The sequence below is a fragment of the Cygnus olor genome, chromosome 9 (assembly GCF_009769625.2).
Source record: "Cygnus olor isolate bCygOlo1 chromosome 9, bCygOlo1.pri.v2, whole genome shotgun sequence".
NCBI lineage: Eukaryota > Metazoa > Chordata > Aves > Anseriformes > Anatidae > Cygnus > Cygnus olor.
Window position 1 is genome coordinate 11,959,015 of NC_049177.1, and position 21,318 is coordinate 11,980,332.

At 49.2% G+C, this 21,318-nt stretch overlaps 1 protein-coding gene across 3 annotated transcripts; it reads left to right on the forward strand.

The window, feature by feature from the left end:
* Positions 1–106: 106 nt before the first annotated feature.
* On the forward strand, positions 107–17,840 carry BOK (BCL2 family apoptosis regulator BOK). 3 transcript variants are annotated; one of them, XM_040566697.1, is made up of 5 exons: positions 107–447; positions 1,333–1,706; positions 5,087–5,215; positions 11,942–12,105; positions 16,736–17,840. In XM_040566697.1, exons 2-5 carry the CDS (start codon positions 1,484–1,486, stop codon positions 16,859–16,861), a joined length of 642 nt encoding a protein of 213 aa, XP_040422631.1. In that variant the 5' UTR covers positions 107–447; positions 1,333–1,483; the 3' UTR covers positions 16,862–17,840. The 3 variants fall into 3 exon arrangements, with proteins under 3 accessions (XP_040422631.1, XP_040422632.1, XP_040422633.1); XM_040566698.1 differs by having other exon boundaries at positions 128–447; positions 16,500–17,840; XM_040566699.1 differs by having other exon boundaries at positions 128–447; positions 16,740–17,840.
* The last annotated feature ends 3,478 nt before the right edge of the window (positions 17,841–21,318 follow it).

Genomic DNA, 21,318 nt, shown 5'->3' on the forward strand with positions numbered 1-21,318 from the left:
GTGGCTGGCCAACACCGACTCCGGTGTCCGGTCTTCGCATCTCAGCAGAGCATCCAAGGCTGCCAGCGAACCTCCTTAAGAGAGAAGCAAGGGGAGGAGAAAGCGTGTTCAGCAACCCCACCTCCTGGTTATTTCATCTTCCTTACAAGGCTAAAGCCAGCAGCTTTCCTCTGCCTCTGGGTCCCTTAAAAGCAGCAGGGCAAGCCCCAGGGCTCCCGGCGGGTGCAGGAGGGTGCGAGGCTAGGTGGCACTGCCCGCCTGGTGCCACCGCACTGTGACAGTGGCCTCGGAGCCCCGGGAGGCTGAGTGGCACTGCCTGCCTGGTGGCACGGCACTGTGACAGCGGCCTCGGAGCATCGTCCAGGGCTCCTTGGTCCCCATCCTCCCAGCAAGCACGGACCAAACCCCAAAAGCAATCACTGAGGGGGAAAAAGCGCAACGTGAGAGGTAAATGCATTTTTGTTGTTGTGGAGAAGGACAAAAGGAATGGGCTTTGTTTAGCTGGAAATTCATTAAGGCACGCTGATGTCTAAAACTGGGGATTTAAAATATCATCTGAATAAAGGCTTTGGTCTGACTGATTTCAAAAGCTGCACTGGGTTAAAAAGATCAACAGATGAATTCAGGTGACTGAAGAAATTTTAAATTTTCTCTTTAGGCATTCACACTTGGAAACTTTCTTTGGAATCTGCTTTCTGTTTCACTCTCTCTGCTGTTGCTAAAGTATTTTGAGTAGTAATATGTATGTTGCTTTAAAAAAATAGGAAAAGAAAGAAAAGCTGCAGAACCAAAAACTGACCTTGGTAAAGACCTGGTCTTCTGTTGGAGTTAAGGACTAATAAGACTTTTGAAATGCTCCCGTACCCATGTTCCTGCAATTCATTAGGGCCATTTCTTCAGAAACATCCCGGACCTACTGAGCTGGAATGCCTGTCTGCATCTGGTTGAGGTTACTGTAGCTGGTATTTAGGATTCATGTTTTTTCCAGTTTAATTGAAACAAGCTGAGGTTGTCTACACATTCTGTGAATTGTTTCCATGTCCTGACCATCCCGTCTCTCTGAAGTGTAATTCTAGGGCTGCTGAATCTGAAAGGGAAAAGCAAAAACACATAGGTAGTGCACAACTGCAGCCCCTCTGCAGGCCACGCTGCCAGTGGAAGTCAGAGTAGCTGAAGGAAGAAGACTTGGACACTTGTCTGTGAGATTCACTGAGACAGATCTTTTCAAAGCGCGATACTACTGACCTTAGCTTAGCTGTACAGTATCATACTTGGGCTTCTGATTTGCATCTTTGTGGCCCTAGAGGACTTACAGATGCTCTTATTCGTCAGGTAAAATGAAAGACCGGCTTTTTGAGAATAGCTGCTGGAAGCTGTGACGGATCAGGAGAGCTGTGCATTGCCACGCAGCTCCTGCAGACCCTAAGGCATCGGGTCAGCCTCCCAGCGAGTGCATGCAGAGGCGTGGGTGCAGCAGCGGAGGATGGAAGTGCTTCGCCGATCCTCAGTCTTCGCTGCAGAGGTGATGGAGGTGTTCGACAGGTCTCCCACTGACAAGGAGCTTGTGTCCCAAGCTAAGGCCCTCTGCAGAGACTACATAAATTCGAGGCTGGTTCGAGCAGGTGTCAGCTGGAGCAAACCTGAGTGCAATGCGCCAGTGCCTGGCGGTAAGCTGGCCGAGGTGTCCACCATACTGCTGCGGCTGGGTAAGTCCCTGCGGGCACGGGTGCGAAGCAAGTCCTGCATGGAGCAGTTCAGACCAGACTAGGAAGGAGCCTGTGGTTTCTGGGACTGAAGAGTGCCAAGAGGCTTTCTGTGTGATGATATAGAGGCTTTTGTTCTCTGCTGTGAGCTCTGGGATTTGCTTTTGGTGACTTCCCTGAACAGTTCCTTGCATTTCCTTAGTTCCTTGGGGCATCGCTCAGCACCCTGGTTCTGCAGAGCTGCATTTTCTGAGGACTTGCGACAGCTAAAAAGTATGATGCAGTCCAACAAAACCCAACAGCAAACCAATTTTATCTGCACAAGACTGCAGCTGTGTAAGAGTTTTAGTTCTTTCGGTAGTTTTTGTCAGCTTTGCATTTTAAACAGGTCTTGCGGTGTCTTCTCCAGGCACTGGTGACTTGGCTGCCATGATGCAACCCAGCCTGGCGTCTGGTAGAGCACTGATGGCTCCACACCTGGGCTTCAGCAGCAGCTCGCCTAACTGCAGGGCTGTTTAATTTGGGGGTAATTGCTTAGACTGCGTGCACTGGAGATTTTACAAAAGCTCCTTTCCAGTGACAGTGCGTTGATGGCATGTTTCATTTGCCGTTGTTTACCTTACTTATTCAGCAAGACCCAGCACTCTGCTTCTTGGAAGTGGCTTCCAACATCCCTCTTTGCCTGCAGGCTGGAATATCAGTTCACATCTGACTTGGAAGCTACCATTAGCATTTGCATCTGATTTAATTACACCAAAGTTCAAATAAGTCTGGTGAAGCAACCTTTAACTGGGCCTAACCAACTCAGGACCAGACTGGTTTCTCTACTTTCTCCTCTTTCTTTCCTCTTCCGTTTGATGTTATCCCAAATTTCTTTTTAAGGCATAGCTGTTCTTCTTCTGTGTGGCCTTTTTATTACTATTCTTTTACAATTTTTCCTCTCCTATGCTGACTTTTCTATTTTTGTTTGTTTGTGTGTTCTTCTGTCAGTCTGGTGGCCCTTTTGTCCCCCCAGTTCTTTGCCTGGGCTGGGGGCTGCTTTCAGGCAGGTCTGTGGGTGGCCAGGAGCACGCTAAAGGGCAAGCAGGTGGCAGACTGGATCCGAAGGCGTCTCCTGGGTGACTCTCCTGTTACTTATTCATGTCCAGATGGAAAGATTTGGCTGATGGTCCCGGGAACTTGGCGCCTTCTCTGAGCAAATCTGTTTGTGGAGAGCCACAGTACCCATGCAATGAGAAGGGGAACAGTCCTTCTTGTTAGGATAACAAGTACGTTCCACCCTGTTTGTTCAAAAACGCCACCTGCCACATGGCTGTCCCTTCCTTTTCCCTTTGTGGCCATAGCCAGTGCAAGGCCATGTGGTATCTGGCTCCTACCAGGAGCTGTAGGCTGCGGCTGCTTACTGGACAGAGCAGTTTTTGCTTTGTGCTAGTGCTGAGAAGCCTGTGGAGATGAGAAGTCAAGGGATTTCCTACTCCTCTTGTACATGGCAAGGCAGCAGGGCCCAGTGAACTGGCTGGTGGGCCAACAGAGGTGCTGGCCACAGGCTGTGCAGCTGCAAAGTCTTGGGCAGCATCAGCTCAGTGAGGCTTAGCAACTGGCCAGTGCAATTAACTGATCATGTGTGGTAAAACCTAATGGTATGGCCAAATGAGACACCTCAGAGCCACCCACCACATGTGGCGTAGGTCTGGTTTATCCGAACTCCTCTCTCCTGTGGGCAAAACCCAGACAAGTGCCTTTTCTCCTCTGAACTGAGCTCCTGCATGTGGAAACTGCTGCTGCTGCCCTGCTTGCTCTTCCAAGATTGCTGCAGGAAGGAGGAGAAGCACAGAAATTGCTCTAAATGTCACAAATTGTGCAGCCAGTCAGTTAACAGACCCTGAAGGATACCAGCAGTGATCCTGGGACTTCTTTGCCGCACATTTTCCTTCCCCCACTGCTCTGTGTATCGCTGTGGGGCAGGGCTGTGTGCTTCCAACCCAAAGGGGCCCTGATCTCATCTCAGTCCTCCAGTCACTGCTTGTTAAAAGCTCTCACAGTGGCAGGCTACCAAGTGCTGATCCCAGCCTGTCCCGCTCCCCATCCACCCCGCTGGGCTCAGGGCAAGGCTTCTTGCAGCCACAGGGAAGCCTGCGTGCTCCCTGCGGGGCGAGAACAGCTGTCGAATGGTTCGTCTTATCAGGGCTGGCCACACATGTGCAGGGTTTCCTCTCGCGATCAGATTGTGTGCAACAATCCCATGGGCACAAAGGGCCGGCACAGTTCCTTTGTGGACTTCTCCGAAGCCGGGCTTTGCCCATGCCGGGCTGAGCGCCAGTGACCGGTTAAATGAATTCAGGTTGAGCAGCGAATGCCTCTGGAGCAAGCCCCTGGTGGTGGTGATGTCTTTCCTTTTCAGCTCCCACGCAGTGAAATTTTCAGGGGAACCTGCTGCCCTCTGGCTGGGACAGGCCACCTGGGTGCTGCAGGGGAATGGCAGGGGGCTGTGACAGCTCTCCTCTTCCCCTGGGTGCTCCAGGGCATGCCCATGCAGAAGGACGAGGAGTATCCTTTTCAATCTAGATCGCCAAATAGGAACCTCCACACACACAGAGCCTCAGTCCCCTGCAGTATTTGCATCGTGTAATGCTCCCACAGCATCTCGGCCACACTTGTTAAATAGCCATGAGAGGTAACACCTTCAACCATTTCTCAGCTGGGGGAAAAAACAACCTGGAGCTGAAAGCACATCCTCTGTCTGTGTCAGGAACCTTGCTGCTGAGGAGCCAGGCAAGCAAAGGATCCCTTTGGAGGAGAGAAGGAACTGCAGGTCAATGCTCTCTGCCTGTGGTAGCACAAAGAAGCTGAGCTGGGCTTCTCTTTGCTCACTTCATGTTGTGTGGCTCTGGGTGGATTCTTGGCTCTCATCAGCCTCCAGCATTCTTGAGTCACTCTCATCATAAGGCATTTTTGTACAGGCTGAGGAAGGGCGTAACTGTGAAAAGCTTACGCAGGTGGACATGCCTCCTTCTCACTTCTGAAAAAATAATTGGGATGGCTTTGTTTCTCTCAGGCCTGTCTCCTGTAGTGGGGTAAAGGCAGACACTCGCTGGGTTCTGACTTTGACAGCCAGCCTGGGAACATCATTTGTATCAGGGATTGCTGCAGCCACGCCACTGGTACCACTCCCTTTAGGTGTCCCGGGCACAAAGGGTATTAGGGAAGAAGGGAGGAGATGCAGGGGGTTGCCTCTAAATGACCCTAAGAACTCTGCTGCCTGTTTAAAGCAAGGTGGAGCTGGGGCTCTGTCTCTGGCCAGAGGGACACAAGAGATGACCCCAGCTGTAATTCTGGCATGGACCTAGTGCCCTGTGTGTTGACTCCTGACTGCTTGCTTACAGGAGATGAGCTGGAATACATTCGCCCCAACGTCTACCGGAATATCGCCCGCCAGCTGAATATCTCGCTGCACTCGGAGACGGTGGTGACGGACGCCTTCCTGGCTGTAGCGGCGCAGATTTTCACCGCAGGTACCGCGCACAGACGGATACACGGACAGGGCTGGGGCAGAAAGGGACGGTATGGGGCTGCCTCTCTCAGAGAAGGCATGTTTCTGGGATGGCCTGCAAGGTGGGGCCTGCTTTCTGAAAGAGCTGCGGGCAGTTTGGCAGCCTGCCCTGCTGTAATGATTTAATGAGGGCTCCTCTGTGCTCTGTTGTTCTGGCAAGGAAATGCCCTATTTTGTACATCCTTCTGGCAGGTTCTCATTCATTCGAGAAGCCATCTCCTGCCCTTCCTCCTGAGGAGGTGGTGTTACCTCATTGCACAGGGATGTCACTCATTCCAAGCTGCTTCGCTCACCACTGGCAGCCAGAGAAGATTCATTACGTGGGAGTCTCCCTTGTTCCAGCTCATGCTGCTGCTGTTAGAGCCAGAACCAGCTCATCACAAGGGAGTTCCCCTCTTCCTGGCTTCCTTTCCCTCAGCAATAGCCAGAGCTGCAATGGAGCCTGCTGCTTTCAGTTGCTGCTTCGCCTTCCTCAGAGCCAGAGACGGGACCTTGGTCCTCGTGGCTAGCTGTTCCCCACAAGCAGGTGGTCTGAGCTTTCCTGTTGCCTAGGCATGAGTGTTCTGCTTCTGTTTGCTCCTGGAGGTTACTGACAAAAGCAAAACTACACTCCGTGCTGCGTTCCTGCGAGGGAGCCTTGGCCTCCCCTGAAAACAGTTTCTGCTGTACTTCCAAGCAGGCTTCCATGCTCAAAACCTTTTTATCTTCACAGTCAGCTATACCTTTTTAGGTGCATAAACTGCACGGGAGCCACTGACACACCAGAGAAGCCCTGTGCTGACATCCTGGACTTCAGATCTGAAGTGTGTTGTGATGCAGAGCTCAGATCCTCTCCGGAACAGCAACAGATGGCAACAGAGATCTGAGAGGGAATGCTAAAGCTGGGCTCCCGTCAGGTTTAGCAAGGCAGATTTACTCCCCGGATCAGGGAAATGGAAACTGTGTCATAAGAAATGGATAGATTTGGATTTTGTAGCTAGTGTAGCCCTCAGCGTCCTTTCAGAGCCTTCCTGGAATGCAGGTTGCCTTTGCACTAGCCTGGCCTGGTAGGCAGTGTGGGCTCAGAAAGCAAGAGCCGGGCAAACACAGCAGGAACGTCTGAGTGTGGCTGTGCTCCAAGTACATGTGCCCTGTCTTGTCCTTTCAGCGCTGAGCTTTATTTACATCAAGGCTTACAGAAAAAACAGAGGTCAGGTTTGCAGGCTTGGGTGTTTGCAGTGCAAGTAAGTAGTTTATCGTCTTAGATGAGTATCGCTGACTGCAACAGCCCAAGTGACAGAGGGAATTAAGCCAGAAAGCTGAATGGGTACAGGTGGTGCAGACTGTGTGTGCTGCTGTGCTGCATAAACATGATGCTGGGGAGAAATCCCTGCTGGCTTCTGGGAGCCGTGCCCTTGCCAGCATGTATTGACAGACACATCAAGAGCTGCGTTTTTTGCTCTTCAAGTTCCCAGCTCAGGAGCTGGGTGAAAATTTTGAGTGCTGTAAAATGTTTTTTGTTGAAAGTAAAGCTAGAAATTTTAACTCTTGGCTTTAACCATGGGGTTTTCAGGAAGGTGACAATGGGATCCAGACTCAGCTCTTTGAGGCTGGCAATACCAGAGACATTGGAAGCATTTTAGACATGAAGACTAAAGCTCTGCAGCCAGTGCTGCCCCTTGTCTGGGGACACCGTTCTGCATAAATTGCTGGCAGACGGTTGGCTGTGCAGGAAATGGGTTCAAACCTCCCTGGTGCTCTGTGTCATCTGTTTTCTCCTCTTTCCCGTCTCTGCCTCATACCAACTAGCAAGAAAACTTGCGAGTATGAAGCGGGGGTTGTGTGTTCAATCACTTTTATCAATTAATTATTGTAATTTCTCTTGCTGCTGGGTGGCAGAGGGGGAATAGTTTGCTGATTTTAACATTCCTGAGTCCTAGTTGCAGTCTCAAGACTTAACATTTAATGCTAAATCCAGCAAATCAGAGTTGGCTGTGGCAGCCAGACATTCATTCCTTTTTTTTTTTTTCATAGTTCAGAGGAAAGAGGCTCTTACCAAGCAAAGAAAACCAGAGAGCTCAATACAGTCTGAATTTTCAAGCCAATTACCAATGGCTAAAGCATCTGACCCTGTTTTTCACTGTCCAGTTTATTAAGAAGACAGCCACAGTCTGACACTGCCAGGCCTAGACAGTCTGGAGAGCCCCATTAGTAACATGCAATGCCTATCCAGCAAGGGAGTGGGGGATTTTGACCCTGTCTTGCTGGAGAAGTTTCAAATCTTCACACTGCTCCTCTGGCAGTGCTTACGTGCTATCCCCACTGTCTACGCATCTGGACAAAGTAGAAGCCTTGGGTGGACATCTCAAGAAGGGAAGACTGAGGACATTTGGCTCCCTGGTTGATGCCTCTGCATGGGTGCTTGTGCCGTAGTCAACTTTACAGCATTGTCTGTTCCACTGATCTCAGTTTTGTCTTTCCTCTGGTGTAGCACGGACAGCTCAAATCCCAGTTACAGCAAGATTAACAGCTGAGACTATAGGCAGAAAGTGAGCAGGTCACAGAGCGTGGTAACGTTCAAGCTGTATTTTCTTTCCCTGTTTCTAACAAGCTGTTAGTTATCCAAGTCAAGGAGAGCCTGTCTGTGCAGAGCCTGGCATGGCAGAGCCCTGACCTGTTTTGGATGTTGAGGGATCTGCAGTAGCATCACTTCACGAGTTAATCCCCTCTGAGCACACTCAGAGCCTCACTCATCTTCGGGGACAGTACAGCTGGTTCTGCTGGGTGGTCCAAAGCTGCTCTGGAGCCAGCAGGAGATTTTCCACTGACTTTAACGGGTTTTGGACTGGGGCCTGGCTGAGCTGGCATTTACAATAACTGCTTAAATAAATCCCTGAAGGAAGGGGTCACTTGGTGGAAGGACAGAAGAAGAAAAGGGAGATGCATTTTCCTTTCCTAAAGGAAACGGTTTCCCAGTCAGTAAGCACTGCTAGGCATGAGGGCTCTCTAAAAGAGGTCTTGTCCTGGTTTTATATGGGTGCTGGTAAGTTTTCAATCAAGAGTGCTTTGGCTGAAGTGAACCCTGTACAATGAGGAACAGGGATGTGTGGTTAACGGGTTGTCATGAGAAAACGCTTTCCCCTGCAGCATCTCACTGCTGCCACATCACTTAGGCTTTATGAGATGAGCTTCCTGCCTTGTGCACATCCCTCTTGGCATCGTTCTCTTCACCAGAGGGAAGTATATTGCGTCTGACTGTATTCTCCCAGCTGTTGAAATGTAGCACTTGATCATATTACTCTTAGGCCTGATTTGCAAGTTAGACTTTGATGCTGAGTGGAGCAGAGGGAAATTTATTTGGGTAACCTTGGATAGCATGGTGCTTGGAGACTGCACAGTTGTGTCTCATGGCTCTTTGTGCTCCCCCTGGGGCAGACAAGCTGAAACACAGTGGGAACAGTTTCAAGAGCAGTTCTTTCCTGCTAATTCATTTTCCCCTGGGCTCGCCAGTGTTTACATGCCTCCAGCTCCACGGCTGGCCTTGAGTCTGCGACTTGTATTTCTTATTTTTAAAGATTCCTTCTAAGCGTCTTTTCACATGTTCTGCATCCTTTTGTTCCACCACTGTGGACAGAAGTTTTAGGGCCAGTTTTAATTGCTCTGTTCAGGACTGCTTTTCCACTCTCTCACACACAGCAGGGAGATGCGAATCGCTTGTCCCTCAGCAGCACCTGGGGACGAGCAGCCCCTGTGGATGGCAGCCAGGCCTTCTGAGGAATTTGGAGCAAGGCAACGCTCCTTGCTCAGGCACTGGCCAGATACGACTCCACACGGTGCCACCGACAAGGCAGTCCTTGAGAGAAGAGCAGATGAAGCTGGAGTCCTGCGGGAGCGCAGGTCAGGGCCTGCTGTGGGCTGCTCCTGGGGCTGCAGGCCGCTGGAGCCCTCCTGAGGCAGGGGGTGCCTCTGTGTGAAAGGAGAGGGTGCTCCATCCGTGTGCTGAGGGGGATTCGCCTCGTGCAGGCCCTTGTTGAGAAATATCAAGAATCCAAGAATTCATCACCCTACACCACTATGTAGCAACCTTGACAGAAAACACAAGAGCTGAAGGGGCTTTCCTTCTATCCTCCTCGGAAGGAGGTAGCTGGACCAACATGTCCATAGAGCAAGCTGGTTTGCTGGGTATTAGGGAAATCAGAGGTCTAATACATCTTTCTTAGGGTGTGGAAGGACTTTTTTTTTCCCGTTAGATAGTTGGGTTTAAAATGAAGTTAAAGCTACCTTTCTCTACTGGGGTCACCAGAGCTCTAGTCTTGGTTACTGCTGTGTAAATGTCCCAAAATGAGTGCACTTGCTTTAGATATTTAGGAGTGAGGAGTGTCAGTAAAAGCTTGGGAATAAGCCACTGAACTCCTCCCTGCAATTTTGGGTAACTTGAGTTCATGTAACTCAAAATGAAAGGAGCCACATTTCTGTGGGGACAGAGGATGGCAATAAGAGGCTGACATAAAACTGGTTATAAGCCAGCTGAGATGCTGGTCCGGGAGGTCATGGATGGTGACAGGTAACCTCCTAAAGCCTTTTTCTTTGGGTGGAGAGGTACTGGCATGCCTCAGGACAGCCTCTGCCTTGCTAGAAGAAACCCTCAGCCTCGTGTTTTCTCATGTGGTTTTATAGCCTCTTCCTGGCTTGTTTTGCTGGCTGTCATGGTGACACACAATGTGAGAAAGAGAGATAAATAGTGTGAATACCACACAGGCAGTGAACTTCCTGAGTGACAGCTCTGGGGAGGGGACCTGCAGAGCTGACTCAGAAAATAAAATCAGAATACAAATAACAGCCAATTTAGCTACATTAATAACTTCCTCTGATCCCGTGGATAGTGCTGGTGAAGGACAGAGGATCACAGCAGACTCTGACCTACTGCGGGGTTATTGTTGTTACAGTGCCTTGCAAAAGGATCTGCTGAAGATTTTGATCTTGCATCAGTCATCAGTAGAAAAATGGCTTTTTTTTGGAACAGTAAATGGATTTTCTCCAGTCTAACAAGCCATTCCTATGGCTGATATTTGAACAGTTTCTCTGTAAAGTTTTGCACATTTTTACTAATAAAAAAGTAATTCCTAAAAGTGTTACTGTGAATGTCGCTTTTGAGGCATCAAGTGGAAGAACCCCAGAAATGCTCTCACACCTGCACGTATGTTAAAGAGATGTGCTCTGCTGCAGTGTGAGCAGACACCAGGACTTTCAGGTCCCATCCTAGAGAGATGTTCAGGATGCCTGGGGGTCTGGGACGGCAATAGAGGAAAGAGGAAGGGTCTTTTAAATTTAAATTATATTCAAGGCTTTCTTAGCTGATAGATTGCTGAGCACAACCAGTTTCTCGATCATGTGTTTAACCCCTTCTGGTGCCTAGATCTAGTGGCTAAACAACTATCTGCCTTTTCTCCCTCATACCTGTTTTCTTTCTTGTTGCAACCCCGCAAGAATGATTTTGTTTTTTTTTAAACAACTAAAACTTCACCTGGCCTCTGTCTACATTTGGGACAGACCTTGGAAAGGCTCCGCAGAGATCTCTCACTGTAAAATACTTCCCAAAATGCTTGTCAAATACTGTATTCCAGATCATAAATTAAGGGGGGTAGTAAACTTCCCAGCAGAGCCAAAGGAAACCCACGTAGTACTGGTAGTTCTTCTCCATGCATGCAGAAGGGTTGCATTTCCAGGTCACTGGTCCTGACAAAAGTCTTATCAGGGACTGCTGGCTGCAGTGTGTGAGCACGGAGGATTATACCCAGTGGCGCTGGCAAAGTGCAGGGGAGCCCCAGGGAGGCTGGCTGGTGCCCAGAGCTGGGCTTGAGCTTGTTTCTTCAGCATGAACAGGAAGATGGCTGCTGCTGGGCCAACCTCCACAGAGCACTCACCGATGGCAGGTCAGCCTGGTAGGAGGCTCTGCTTTAGGGGAAATTAGATGACTGACAGACACTCCCATCCCTGCACTGCTCTCAGTGGGATGGGATATGTGGTGTTAAATATTGCAGGCAGGGGACCCAAACTCTTGAAGTTGCCTGGTTGTTGGTGGAGGCTGAGAGAGGCCCCTAGCCTCTCAGAGCACCCCAACCTCCTCCTCTCTGTAGCTTTGCCTCCCGCTTTTGTTCTTGTGTCACGGTAGAACTGACTGTGTGGATGCTCATCTCTTACATGCTTTTCCTGTCACATTGGAACAGGCTCCTCTGAGCTAGAAAAAAAGCAGGAATACTTTTGTGTTAAGGCTGATTAGGAGCCATGCTGGTAAAAAAAACAAACAGGTTGCTCAAACTTTTTGAATCTGATTGCCTCCTCTGCAGCATGTACATGGCTGAGAGTTAATGGCAATGTCAACCACTGCAGTGCGCATCTTCCCTGCATCAGTGATAGCGCTGGGCTGCTTGCTCCAAAGCTGCACGCCCAGTGCTGAGAGGCATATGTCCAAGTCAGACCACTTCCTTCTGCAGCTCTAGGGGGGGAGTTTTGCCTAAGGCCAGTCTCCCGGTTTTTCTTTTCATGGAAAAACTCATGGGAGAGCATGCAGAACTGTGGATGTGCCTGGACACGGAGCCACGTGCATGCAGAGTGGGCACGTGTAATGAAGGAGGGCTTTCCCTTCGATTTTTCAAGACCGAGTGGCGTGCACATGTGTGAAGCTGGATGACCTCTCTTCTTTTCCTAGGCATAACATGGGGCAAGGTGGTGTCTCTCTACGCGGTGGCGGCGGGGCTGGCGGTGGACTGTGTGCGGCATGCACAGCCAGCCATGGTTCACACTATCGTCGACTGCCTGGGAGAGTTCGTCCGCAAGACCTTGGTGACATGGCTGAAAAGGCGAGGAGGCTGGGTAAGAGAGGCTGTATGGTCTTTGCTTCCACACATGCACACCAGAAAATAAACCCGGTTAAAGGAAGTGAGAGTGCCCCCGCTACAGCTTTATGCAGAAAAACACTGAGTGAGATTCTGCCATGGCCCCGTGGCCACCACTGTCCTACACCTGTGCTAGGCTCCATAGAGCTCTGTCACTGCCTCCTGGTCCTGTCTGTGACAGCACCTGCTGTTCTGGTCCTCAGCCTCCTGCGTGTCTGTGCTGGACTAATTCAATCCCAACCCACTGCTGTTCAGTTCCTGTCTCAAACTTGTCTGGAGCTGCCAGCCAGTTGTAGTTGGAGACTGCAAATAGGAGCCATCATCTTGGGCAGCTGTTTTCTTGAAACTGAATAAATGAGGCCTGCCAGTTTATTTCCCATTCCACCTGCCCCACAGTTCCCCAAGTCAAAGATTATATACTAATGTAACTTGCCACCATGAGGAAATTTAGAGGGTTATTAAAATCTGGTAGTTTGTGCCATTCCCTGACCTGGTGGTGCTCTGTGAGTAACTTCTGATGTAGCTCAAGCTGTAGTGCACTTATGCTTTGAAGGGCACTGCTAACACTCATCGATAGGGCTGGCAGTGGGAGGGCTTGTGGCTTTCACTGACCTTCCCTGAAACTGTGGTTATGGCACAGTGTTGTGTTGGAGCGTGGTACAAGCACCAGTTGGCTATACCCATCTGATTTCTTTGGCTCTCTCTATAACCCATGGGAAATAAAATGCACTGCAGTGGAGCACTGGTTAAAGCAAGAGCTTTATTTAGGTGCTGTGGAATAGCCAGATGCCTTTCTAGTGAGCTCCCCAGAAGCCTGAGACGAGTGGTCAGCTAGGGTCAGGGTTGGAAGCTGGGCGATGTACGTCTCTCTCTGGGTCTCTGTGCCAGTCTGGCAGGGATATAGACACTTCTTGGAAAGATACAGCCAAAATCCCTTTGGTACTGCCTGGCAGATGCTGTCTGGAGTTAAATGTTCCCATGTGACACCACAGAGCTCAGGAGACATCTTGTTCCCAAGGCATGCACTCCTTCCAGGCTGAGCTGCAATGGCACAGTCCTTCCTTCCCGAGAGGTGACATTTATTCCTGAGCTGCCAGGAAAGGGGCAGGCTCCTCACCCATCTCTGGCCCAGAGAGGGGATCTTTTTCCAAACTGAGCATTGCTCCTCTGTGCTGAGAGTTCCCAAGCGTGCCTATAGTCATCCCAATGACCTGGCTTCTCCAGGGGTGAAGGCACCTGTCTGATGGAGGGCAACTGGACAAGTAGGCAGTGTTCTGATTTTGGATCCCTTGCATTTCCTAAGGGTCATTGCCACCTTCAGTCATCCCTGCCCTTTCTAAAGCTATGTCTCTTTGGGGCCAGCTGGGCTGAGGAACTGATTGGTTGGACTGAAGAGGAACCATTGATTTTCATGCCCCGATTTGTTTCATTTTGCATCTGCACACATAATTGTGCTAAGATACTGCAGAGATACCTGAGAAAGCAATTCGTCAAGGACCGCTGTTCCTACATATGAAATCCATGCCTCAACATCATTGGTGGGGCTTACTTTAACAGGGTACCTTCTGGGGCTGGTTGAAATGTTTTCTCTGAAACAACTTTTTCCTTTGGAAAAAAAAAAAAGTTTCGTTAAAATTGGAATGTTGCACAGGAATGTGTCTCCTCCTAGTCTCCAGCTAACTTGTTTCTTTGTTTTGGTAAACCATACACGTTCTTGTAAGTTAACATCTTGTTTTAATTTTTGTTTGGCTTTATTAGACTTCTAAACAAAGTGTTTTGATAGTTCCAAATGGATATTTTTAGAAAGTTTGTTGCATAGCAAACAAGGCACAAAACCCACCCCCTGACCAGAGCTGCTTCTCGCCATCTGGGGAGATAAGCCCTGTCCACTGCTAGCTGCTTGTGCCAATCATTCCTCTTCACATGGCCATTACATTTTCCTTGAAGCTACGCTGCTCACTCTCAGGCTCTGGCTCTAGGAAAGGGAAGCCAATGTCACTGCCCCCGCTTGGACAAAATGACTGTAAAAGCACGCTGGGCTGTGCTGATTGCAGCCTTATCAACAACTTTGGGCTGCGGAAAGGAGATATCTTCCCTCTAGAAACACATGGTTCCTTCAGCCTGGGGGAAGGCTCCAAATCCTTTTTCCATCATGTGCCGTGTTTCCCTGAGTGTTCCCATGTCCCTGAGTGTTTCCCATGTGCTGAGTTTCCCTTGATCTAGGCACTGCGGTGTGAAATTGCCCAGCCTGGGTTCACAAATGGGCCAGATGAAATGGCTGTGTACTGGAGACCCTTTCGTTTGGCACCTGACCTAGCTGGTTGTTAGTTTGTCTTGGCCTGGAGTCCGTGTTTCCCCTGTGCACAGGGCCCCTACCTCTTATACATCAGCTCAGGAACCATGCCAAGAGGAACCACGCCAAGAGGAACCACCACGCTCTGAGCTGTTTCGGGAAAGCCACTGCAGAGACCTTGGGAAGGTGTTTGGAAGTCCCCGCTCAGCAGTAGTTTCCCACACGCCTCCGTTCCAGGAATCCCTAGCCTCGTGCTTCTGTTTTGTAGGGTGGAGAAAGCCTTCACCTGCCACAGCCCAACACAAAACAAACGCGAAACCTCTTAGGAGAAACAGGAAACGTTTACCCCTGGAGGTATCACCTCTTCCTGGGGAGAGTGTGCAGCTTTGGCAGTGGCTTTACAGTAGAACAGGAAGATTTAGCAGCTGTTATGTATGTTTTCTGAGCTTGAGACTCAAACTTGTTCAATGAATAATTAACAGGCAAAGATCAAACTGTCACTACAACAGCTTATCGGTGCCTCACAAGACTGAAAGACCTATTTAATCGAGAAGCTTTGAAATTTTCAGTTCCAGTGCCTTATCTGGCGTACTTTATTTGGATCACAATAGCCGAGGCAATTGTTAAACAGCTGAGCTATTTTGTTTATCTAAGCAAGCACCACACGGGCTTGTAAGTGCTTCTGACTGCAGCTCCTCGTGGCTAGCCCCAGTGAGGTCCTTGCCTTTGGCAGGCATGTCACAGCTTCAAGGGGGTCGCACTTTCGCATCCCAGTGGCTGTCACCCACCAGGTGTGCCTACCTGGTTTTGCAGAAGACTTGAGGCACTAAAGCCAGGAGCCATTCAGTTCGTGGAGAGCAATCAGCTGCGCTGACATCTGGATACATGCTCAGGCAGGCACAGGGACCTGTCTTTCTGACGGAAGAGGCAGCTTGGCACAGCTGTGTTTTAAATTTAACACCGTTCCAGACCCTGATCCAGGCTGAATCTGTTCAGGCAAAGCATGGCAAGTTTGCTAAGCTGTCACTGAAAAGTTTAGGCAGACCCATTTTACTTTCCACCACGATACAGGTAAAATACCTGTAACCACTCGCGCTACATTGCAGCATCTTCTGCTGTGCGCTGGCACGGCTGCTTGCGATGTTTGCCTGTGCTTTTATAGCTGCAGGCAGCAGCATTTCTGCACCTTGTTGTTCACCTTTGGGAACACCCCTTGTGCTGATTCGGCTTCCTCCTGTCCTCCTGTTTGTCCCATCTGTGACTGCCTGTATTCATTCCTCCTGCAGTCTCTGCTCATCAGGTATTTGGGACCTCGGTGTCTCTGAACGCTCCCCGGAGAGCAGCAGTGTAGTGATGCAGCGTGCCAGCCCCTCAGGCTTTCCTGTGAGAGAGGAACCACCGGCACTGTGTGGATGGCCGGTGAGGCTGCTGGCAGCAGACTTCAGTCTGTAGAAGACAGTGGAATCAATGCAGCTGTATTCAGTAACTGGATACAGGGATGTGTCCCTTCAGTCCCCCCTCCTGCTTTCTGATTATAGAATAAGAGAATCACAGAATGGGTTGGGTTGGAAGGATGTGATTTTCTATTTACCTCTGTCCTGTTCACTTTTCCTTCCAGATATTTTATACCTTCTCCTCCCAATGCCATTCGAGATCATGTCTTCATGATTTGCTGGGTTGTTGTTCTTTGTTCCTTGCAGGCCAGCTTCCATTCCTGTTAATACTTGAAACCAGATGCCCAAACGATCTTTAAATCTGGCCCATGTGTTGGGGAGGCATCTCTGCCAGCAGACACATTTCCACAAACAAAGCTTGCATTGCTTGAGATTTAAATTGCGGGTTGGCTTACTTGAATGAGTTCCAAATAAAACATTAAGGCAAGAGAAAAAGTGCAAGCAACTTGAGCTGATATTAAACAGGACAACCTCCGGGAAGCATCTTGCTTTACAGAAAAGGATGAGAGTGCTGCTATTGCCAAGGCTTTCTATCTTTTTTGAAAAGGGGAGGAAAGTTTCTTTTATTTCATTACTGAGAATGGAAAATGCTTGACAATATACCTGTAGTATTTCTTTCCCCAGGCATGGCCGAGAAACGGACACTTTGCCTTGTTGATGTAGGATGAAGGAAGTGCCTTTCATAGAGCTCTCGAGCCTGATCTAGTAACCTGCTGTGCTTAGAAGTTATCAGGGCAAGTGGCTGTGGCTGTTCATTGTGTGGCAAAGTGGTGCAAAGCACCGTGTTGGTGTGGGAGTGTCTGTTTGGTGGCTGACACAGTTCTGGGCATCTCTGATGATCTCTGCTCCCTCTTCCTTAGGCAGACATCACGAAGTGTGTTGTGAATACTGACCCCAGCCTTCGCTCCCACTGGCTCGTGGCTGCTGTTTGCAGCTTTGGGCACTTCCTCAAGGCGATCTTCTTCGTGCTGCTGCCTGAGAGATGAACCCGAGCTGCCCGCAGCAGCCCCATGCCCCATCTCCTCCCCCACTCCAGAAGCAGTGGAAATGGCAGCCTCTGAAGAGGAGGAAGAGAAGAACCGGGACAAACAAAAGGCTTGTTCTCCTCTCCCTTCAGCTGGCAGCAGCCGACCGACCACAGTCTCCTTCTGGCAGCCGCAGGAGCCTCTCTCACCCTTATCCTTTCAAGAGCCTCATTTTCCTGAGTGACTCGTGGGTACGCCCCGGGCATCGCCAGTCCCTGGGCACGCTGACTGCGGCACTGTCAGACCTCTGTTCCTTACGACCGTGTTGCATGCTTATGCTAGTGCCAGGCAGAGGGGAGGAGGAAGGGGCTAGTATTTGAAACGGAATAGAAATAAGAGAGGGGGAGCATCCCTCCCTCACTGCATGCGATTCACCTCTTGGTGCTCAGACTTGCCTTGTGTCAGTTCTTGTTGTTGCACTCGTGTTTGAACTCCACCTCCTCCTTCCAGTCTGCCTCTGGCTTGTTGGGCTCTCCCCATGGCACAGCATGCCACAGGGGATCATTCAGCAGCAGGTTCTTCATGGGATGAAACAAATGTCTGTCATGAGATGCTTCTCCCTCTGACGCACCCTGGAAATGGCGTTTTGGGGCTGTGTGGGGGGCAGGACCAGAGGGTGTGTGATGAATTGGTAAGGGTTTTGCCCTGACCTCTCCTGCTGCGCTCACACGCAATGTTTGAAACAGGGGAGAGAGGGACAATGCCTTCAACCAACAGCTCGGGTTTGGATTTTATAATGAAGACAAAGCTAAATGTGTGAGTAGGAAAGGCTGGGGGACGTGGTCAGAAATTAGGGAAAGAGTAAGTGAGCTGCCTGATGTTGTGAAGGGGGAAAGCTGTGTCAAAAGCAACTGGTATATGTTTCTCCTTTAATGTCATTGGAAGTACAACCTGCAGTCTTCTTTGTGGCAAAAAATAAAAGAAAATAGGTGGTGTTTCACTATTGCAAAGGGTATTGTATTTGTTTCCAGAGTTAAAAATTCCTAAAAAGGCCAAAACAGTGCAGAGACAAATACTTAGGCCATGCTAAAAATACTCCAGCTTTTTCCCTAGTAGAACGTGTTAACGTGTTAAAACGACAACTCCCCTGGTTCCTGCTCCGAACTTAACCCGTGTTGCTCCCCTGTCATGTCTCCTGCCATGGGAGGCACCCTGCTCAGTGCCTTGCTCCTAGGAGCACGGCCTCTCAGAAAAACACTGCTCTGCATGAACAACACGGGGCATTATAGGAGTTTTTGCTGTTATTTATTTATTTTTTTCCTGATTTCCCTCCCCACGCCCTGCGTTTGGAGGGACTTCACAGTTTTCTTCCAGAAATTATGAATGGGTTTGAAAATAGAGCAAGGTATTTACTTGTCAGGACGGATCCCTGCGAGCAGTGCTGTGCTCTGACCAACAGAGCTGCCAGCCGAGGTGTGTGGGTGTTCACAGCGTTGCGCAGTCCTGCCTTTTACTGGTCTAGACATTTCTTTTTACTGCTCTAGCCTTTTCTTTTCACTGCTCTAGCCTTTTGCACATGTGCTGCTCCCCCAACAACACGAGTACAGGGCTTTGCCTGTTTCACTGCGCCCGTAGTGAAGAGTACTTTACCAGCTCACTTCACTGCTACTTTTTCAATAGTAAAGTAATCCTGATGCGGGGAAACCCCTAGAAGAGAACGTGGCACTGCATCCCCAGTCCCCAGGAGCACTCCCCTGCTGTACCAAGGCTGGGTGCTGCCTAGACACACTTTGGCCATGCTACTGAAATCTGGGGGGGTTTCTGCTGGTGGAGTTCTTTGCATGGATACAGCCGATGTTGCCCTGAGGTGGGTGCGTCTGGGTAAAGCTTGCAGCAGTTCCCCAGATAAAACCGAGCTGCCTAAGGACTTTTTTCTTCCGTGCTGACATAATCCTGTTGGCACTAGGGGTTTTGCTGGCACCTGTCCCACTTGGGATTTTCTCCTGTAGATTCCTGATGGATCTGGCTGTACAAACAGCCCGGGTATAGTGCACACGGTGAGCTCAGCTAAACCACCATTTGAGCAGCACGGAGAGGATCCCTTCAGAGCTGTAATAAATGCAGTAAAAGCAGCATACTGGGGTGATGTGGCTTCGTTGTCATAAAAAAGCTTCTGAAAAATTATGAGAAGATTTTTGATATCTGGAGGTAGCCCTGTCATGACTTGGACAGTTCAGCAGCTGGTGAAATGCAGCTTGCCTTGCCATACCTCGTGTTTGATGAGGTGTGTGAGAAGTGATGGAGCTAGCACAGTTGTACACTGCAGCTGTAAAGACCTTTCTCAATTTAAATGCTGTTTTTAAATGTAATACTTTAGGCTATGACTGCTTTTTTGCGTTAAGTAAGTGATATCAGAGAGACTATTAAGGACCATAAAGAGTTAAATGCACCAATTAAGTCAGTTTAACAAAAAGATAAGAATGATAAGCCAAATAAAGCAGCATTGCTAGAAAGGAATGTGTGTGGGTGGGAAGGGGGTTGCACACACAGGCAAAGTTTCAGGCTGGAAACTGCTTATAGGGAAGATCCCCGTGGTGGAGATCCCCATGAGCAGGTTTCAGCCCTTCACCTGCACCCAAAATACAGTGCCCCTCAGGCAGCCTGGGTGCCAGGAGGTTGCAGGGTTCACGATTATCTCACTTGTGTGTGTTTTTTAAGAGTCGAATGCACAGGAGACAGCCGAGACAGGGGCTCGGGGAGAGGCTGAGGCAGCTGTAAAAGTGGGGTGATGCTTTCAGCCTGCTTGCCCCATGGGCTCTCCTTGTGGAAAACCCACGCAGTGTGCTGCTGGAGAGAGAACCTTAAGCTAGAGGCTCTCATGCCATAGCAGCGATTCCTATCTTGGCCTGAGATTTTGGAGCTGCAGTTGTGTGTCTGCATCTGCTCCCATCCAACCTCTCACTCCTTGTGCAATAACCACATCGGCACCAGTCTTGCTACCAAAATAAACAGTGAGCAGAACTGCACACACCGTTGTGCATTTGGGAAGCAACAATCCTGAGCCTGACTCAGTCAAGTATTTATGCCGTGTTCAAATTTAGTTGTAATATTTAGGCATTTCAGAGTACTTCCAGAGGTGCTTTACAATCTCAACAAGTCTATGGGTCTATGACTTTACCTTCTTCTGTTCCAGCCAGTCCTACCTGATGGGAGACATCGGGTTGGCTGTTTACCACCCAAGAAAACATTTTCCTTTTTACACAGTTGGTGAAGGTCCTGGGAGCCTGTCTAATTTATGTAGCTGCTAAAGAAAAAGTAAACCGTATTTCTGATGCTGGACGATGAAGAACCGGGAAATGTGGCAATGGGGCTGCCCTTCACCCTGCTAGCCAGCAGTCCCTCAGCTCACATAAAATCTCATGAAGCTTCTGCCTCTTGCTTTGCTGTCACCCCAAGACAGGCTGAGGCACAGCAGGGAGCGGGGGCTATTGCAACGGAGGCAGGGGAGATGCCTGGGGAATAGCGGGAGGAGGAAGAAAGGGTTGGAGGGGGGAAATGGCATCTTAAATATTTCAGTGGATATAGAGTACTTTGCAAATGAGTGGGCTGTGCATTATTACAGCAGGGAATGTCAAGGTCAGAGAGAGGAGCCTGCAGGAACCTGAGCTTTGCTTTGTTCACAGAAGAGCTTGTCCCAATAGGATTTATCCCTGCCTTTCTGCGCCGTCTGTTTTCAGATTCTTGGTAATTGAACTACATTCATTCAGTGGAAATACTTGCTTTATCAGAAAGGTAGGGAGCAGAAAAGCTGCCTTCGCTTGGGTGTTTCAAAGACAGGCATTTGAGAAATGTTTATCGTGTCCTAGACCTGATATTTTTCACCCCCAGCCTCACCTACGCTGCTCCCTTGTCAAACCTTGGTAGTCAGTTCGCCTTCTTCAAAACAACTAGAGAAACCGAAGTGGTCTCCAAGTCTCTCAGCAGATGCCACGTGTTCCCGCACTGCCTTTTCTCTTGTAAATGGAAAGAAAACAATTTGTGAAACCCCTAATTTATCAGACTTGCATCTGGATTATATACTGAAGTACAAAACAATAGAGTCAGGGAGCAATGTTAAGGTTTCCTGGAAAATTGCAATACCAAACTTCCTCATTTTCAGTCTTGTTGTTTGGATCTTGAGACAAAGCTCTGCCTCCTTTTTTGTTATTCTTCTTTTAACATGCGAGGTCTGAGAGTGGTTTTTGTGTGCGATTAAACTGAAAATGAAGCATCTCGAGTCTCTCAGAAGGCTTTCTGGAAAGATCGGACCACTGAGGGGTTCTGATGATCTTGACAAGAGCTTTCTTCATGTGGCTCTCTTCCACATGTGGTTCCTTGAATTTCTTCACTGTTGTTGTTTTTCAGCCTAAATTTTATCATTTTTCATAGCTATAAATCACCATGGTTTAATTATTTTCTTAGAGCAGCATGAAAACAAA